We start from the raw sequence: 5,507 nt of genomic DNA on the forward strand, positions 1-5,507 counted from the left end.
ATTTATATACTATAGAAAGGATGTAAACTTAGAGTATCAAAATGTTTTCATTTTATGCTATACTCTAAAAAATTTAGGAGCTTACTATCACTGCTATGTTATATTTAGATCACAAGATTGAAAATAAACAGATGTAAAAATGTCAATATAAGACCTTATAAATTTGAGCATTCTGATGTTTATGAGTGTACTGTAAAACACTAATATATTTGTGTGTGTGTACATTTTTGTTTAGAAACATTGTATTCAATATTCTTTCATAGAGGTTAACAATGCCTATTACCATATTAAAGGTTTTGCCAAATTTTGCAATAAGTTTTCAAACATTGGTAAACCACTTAGACTTCTGAATTTGTCTGTGTATACATTTTTATGTTTAGAAACATTGTATTCAATGTTCTTTGTTAGAGATTAACAATGCCTAGTACCATATTAAAGGTTTTGCCAAATTTTGCAATACATTTTCAAACATTTGCAAACCACTTAGCCCTCTGAATCTAGTTTTGAAAAAATTAGCTAACATCCTAAAAGCAACTTTTCATCAGAACCAAGTTTGGGAAACATTGTCAAAGATGCCTGCTTCTAAGCTTTGGAGCTGAAATAAGACTGCCTGGCTTAAATTCAATTTTATAGTTTATTAATCACTTGATCCTGCTTTGCTTCAGTTTCCTTACATAAAAGAGTAGAGATAATTGGAGTATCTATTTTAAAGATTGGTGTGAGGGTTTAAATTACAAACTTTGTTTAAAGTAGTATCTGGTGCAAATTAAGACAAATATTAGCTATGTTGGTTTTGAGTTGATAAATTGTGGATAAATAAAATAAGTATTTTCTCTTTAAAAGCAGCAGATTGTTAGTGGAAAATAATTTTGTAAAATAGAGTGAAAGGGCACATTATGTTCTACATTCAAAAGAAGGTGTATGGGTTATTTTCATTCACCTGATTGCTTTCACAATCAAACTAAGGTCACAGAGTATTCCAAAGTGGTGGTTTTCCTAATTTCAGGAAGAACTCAATTACATTTTGAGGCAAGTAGAGGAGAAATATTAAATGCGATCAGAAAATCTATTCCTTTAAAAAGTAGTAGTAACTGACCAAAATTCAACAGTCATATACATTCATATGTAAATACCATTTGCATTTAGATAAAATCTTTTCAAAATATTTATATTTTGATCTTAAAGCCCTATATTAACATTCCCTCAAAAGTGAAATTAGGGAAGTGGATGTGGCTCAAGTGATTGAGCTTCCATCTACCATATGGAAGGACCCAGGTTTGATTTCCCGGGCCTCCTGGTAAAGGCGTGTTGGCATGGCAAGTCATGCAGCAAGAAGAAGATGCAACAAAAAGAGAGAGGAAGGGGAGAGTCAAGGCAAGATGCAACAGAAACCAGGAAAAGATGGTGGCCCAAATGACAAGGAACCTTTCTCCACATCAGAGATCCCCAGGATTGAATCTCAGTGACTCCTAGAGAAAATGAGAAGGAAGACAAAAAGAAAAAGACACAGAAGATGACATAGCCAATGGGAACAGATGACAAAAACAGCAGGGTCAGGGGAGGGGGGAGGAAAAAAAGTGGAATTAACTTTAAAATAGAGTGGCGAAGGACTGGTGGTTGAAGATGTGTTTCACTCAAATCTTTTGACATTAGTGACTTTAGTAATTATCACCCAAGAAATATCACTTAGCTATTTGAAACTGCAATTTAGTAAGTGACACTGACTCATACAGAGAAGAATTTTAAGAAAGCCCTTTTCTTTTAAAAATAGAAAACCAAAATTTTCAGAAAAGTTTACTCTGTCCCTTACCCATAGAACAGCATTCAGACATGGGCAACCAAAGCACCATTTGCTGGAAAACTTTCTACCTGGATTTTCTTCTTTAAAATTAGGTTGTTCTTATAAGAGTTGACCCTTAGAGCCAGGCAAATCTAGATTCGAGCTTAACTCCTCCTCTTTCAAACTCTGAATTTGAGTAAGTTATTTAGCTACTCATTTGCCTTATCTATAAAAGGGAAACTAAACCACCTACCATATGAGGTAGTAGTGGTGAGAAATTAGATTATGCCTGTAAAGCACCTAGCAGAGGGCATGGCAAGATATAAGGTCTAAGTAGATGTTAACTGCATCCCTTTTTCTCTATTACCTAAGAACATGAAATAAAATATTTATGAAAGGAAGCATATTACAAAACATAGTCCTTAAAAATCATTTTATGACATTATATTCATTCTTTGTCATCACATAAATAAGAGGGATTAAAAAAAATCCCCATGCCTTTGCTTTCCATTCCCCACTCAAGCAAAATATTTTTTTCCATGCTTGCCTGGCTCTTTTCTTTGAAAGTTTTCTTCACTCCCAACCCTGAATAAGCTCATCATTTGATCCTCTGATCCCCTGTAGGACGTGTTTTTATTAATTATTGGGGATTTAGCTCATACTTGTTCTATCATTGGTCATTTTATGTGTTTAAAATCCTTGCTGGTAAGAAGACTGTTTCCAAAATCATTTTTCAATTAATTGTTTATTCCTCAGAACACAACTAGCCACTGAAACCATATTAAACCTAGCAGCTCATTTTGGAAACCAGGGCACAATTTTTACATGACCTATAATATGAAATACCACACAGATCTTGTTTTATGTAATCTTGGATCATCGCATGGCTTCTTGAATGCTCACTTAGTCTTGTTTATACAACACTGGGGAAGAGCGTTACCCTGGAATGAGGCTACAATCTCTTTCTGTACCATTGAGTGAAAAGTGCTAGTCTCCCTAGTAATTCAATGGCTTTCAAACAAGTAAGACCTGCAGTAAAAATGTGTTTTACCTTTTAACCTAATATGCTCACACTCATGTACACTTGCACACACACATAACAAACAAAAATTTCACAAAGCAATACTTTTCTTATAAGAGACTTATTCTACTTCAATTTTATTTTATTCTACTAACTCAGTTTTTTTTTCATGCTGGCAATGATGCACTAATTAAACTATCCTATTCCACGTGAATTAGTGAGTACTTAAAGACACATGAAATACATATCATCTCCTTACCCCACAAAAATTATCAGAACTTTGTTGTATAAATTTCCACACATGGTTTACTTTGTATTATTCTTCCTAACAGAGTCCCTGGACATTGCAATGTTAAGAAAAGAAGATTATGTAATGTCTCTTAGCCTCATCCATTGAGTTTACCCATAAAATATAGTTGCTAAAAAAAGAAAAGCCAGATTATATAAATTCTAAGGAGATATTTCTTTAAATGAGAAATGTTATGCATCAAAGCCATAGTTTCCACAATTCATGATGCTGGCTCCTAATTTTATTCATGATTAGCACTGTGACAGGCACCAGACATCTCCCACACATATTATGCCAATTACAAATTTGTTTTTACAGTAAATGGTCACTTCATAAACATGATGCATGGAAGATACACTTCCTGCGCAGTTATCCACAGACAGCTGGGGAGGAAATGGCTGCTTCTTTATACAAAGTCTCCTTGTTGTCAATACATACAGTCTGTAGTTCCCAGACAGGGTGTCACTCCAGAAACTGGCAATGAGCCACAAGAAAATGTCAGCTTTTGGTACTGAAGCTAAGTGAAGTTGACTGCTTGGAGAAGCAGCCCAGCTCATTCCTAGATGGGTTTGTATGTCGGTTTACTGATGATATGACAACAGTATCTCTCATTTGCAACGTAGAAATATAATTTTAATGTAAGAAAAAGCTAAAATGCATTCAATTGCAATATCATAGCAGAAGATAGTAGCAAGAGATAATGAGTGAAAAAGTAATAGTGTCTTGAACAGATTTCTGGGTTCCATTTAAGTAGCATGGTTCCATTTCAGATATATTCTTTCAGTGGAGATGGGAGGAGCAAACTATACTTTAACTGGATGACATAGTCCATTAAACTAATTTAACTTCCTTTGTTCTGACTACAGCCATCTGATAAAAAAGATTTCCCGTGTAGGTGATTTCTAATGTTGACTTCTCTTGCAGGAAGAGAATATATGGAACATTCTATCTCCTTGGCAGTTACTAATCAGTATGAGTTAATGCAAAAAATCTTGGCTTATAAATCAATACAACAAATGCTTTAAAACAGTGAAAAACTTGGAGTATTTCAACTGCCTTCTTTTACAGATCTGAAAATGTGTACCCGAAGATGACGTGATTTGCTCTTACAAAGCTGCCTCTTACAAGTTTATTTGGATTAAAATAGTCTCCCACACTTGATGAGTTCAGAGTAAACAGAACTGTTTCACACGTTTGATTATTCCAGATTCAGTGGGAAAAAAATGGACATTTTTGAACAGGCCAAACGGCGGCTTTTCTCCCATTAGAATACCATTCGAGTAAACCCAGCCAGTAGAGCACAATCGGAGCGACCAGAATTTTGCTCTGGGATAAGAGAAACTTGAGTCTGAACCAGCTGTGTGACGTCAGGTAATTTCTATACTTTAAGTCGGTTTTCTTTAGTCCAGCCCGCGGGTTCTGGGGCTGGGAGGCGCGCGCCCTGGTCCCGGAGGCTCGAGCCTCCATCGCGCCCTGTCACAGGGGGCCTCTCCCGGGGCCACCGGCACCAGCGCCGCAGGAGCCAGGGAAAGCCCCGCCACAGGGGCGCGAGCTGAGGTGGGACCCCCGGCGGCGACACTAAGACTGGCCCCCCTCCGGTACACAGCTCCTGGGCGCGGGGCAGCAAGAAGCCCCGTGTGCCCTGCGGCTGGACATGGGGAACTTCTGGGGTTCTGAGCGCTGCACTCGCCAAACAGGGGTCATCAGTGCTGTCTACCGGGCGGCCGCCACGGAGCTGGCGCACCAAGGCCCTGGCGAGAACGGTCTTGCGCTCACGCGCCGCACAGCTCCCCGCGCTGTACGAGTCCCACTATGTTCTGCCCCTGGGCAAGCTGACTTCCTGAGGAGGAAGAGATTTTTCAACAAAAAACAGCCCAAGAAAAGTCAGAAGAAATATATGAAAGGAAAAAGAAGGCCAAGATCAGCAGTCTTCTCGAGGAGCAGTTCCAGCAGGGCACGCTCCGGAGCACGTGGCGTCGAGGCCGGGCCGTGGGGCCGCGCAGGTGGCTGTGTGCTACAGGGTAAGGAGCTGGAGTTCTAGCTGAGGAAAATCAATCCGGGAAAAGCAAATAATCCTCCCTTCCATCCTAGCTCATGAAATAAAGGTGTTTATTGTTCTATGAAAAATAAAATAAAATAGATATTAATACGTGGGGATAGTAATACTGTAATAATTACACCTAACCTTAGAGGGTTAGTGCAATGTTTAATAAAATAAATACATGGCAGGCATCAATATACCTAAGGCAGTATTAAAATATTATTTCACTCTCTCTTTTATGTCTGAACTCCCTCTATCAGCAAGTAAGAAACTTGGACTTCTGTCCTTATTTTGGAGTCTAGGTTTTGGACACAGGTAGGACTAAATCGTCTACTGCAGTAATTTTCAAAATGTGGCCACCCAAACAGTAGTATTC

General features: G+C 38.2%; 1 protein-coding gene across 1 annotated transcript; it reads left to right on the forward strand.

Annotated features, from left to right (window-relative positions):
• Window positions 1-4,744: 4,744 nt before the first annotated feature.
• On the forward strand, window positions 4,745-5,131 carry LOC139438832 (small ribosomal subunit protein eS8-like). The gene has a single exon (XM_071214462.1). It carries the CDS (start codon window positions 4,745-4,747, stop codon window positions 5,129-5,131), a length of 387 nt encoding a protein of 128 aa, XP_071070563.1.
• The last annotated feature ends 376 nt before the right edge of the window (window positions 5,132-5,507 follow it).

Source organism: Dasypus novemcinctus, chromosome 4 (assembly GCF_030445035.2).
Source record: "Dasypus novemcinctus isolate mDasNov1 chromosome 4, mDasNov1.1.hap2, whole genome shotgun sequence".
NCBI classification, from domain to species: domain Eukaryota; kingdom Metazoa; phylum Chordata; class Mammalia; order Cingulata; family Dasypodidae; genus Dasypus; species Dasypus novemcinctus.

Coding starts and splice junctions, on each gene's coding strand:
- LOC139438832 (XM_071214462.1), top strand. CDS start 4,745: ATGGGGAACTTCTGGGGTTCTGAGCGCTGCACTCGCCAAACAGGGGTC.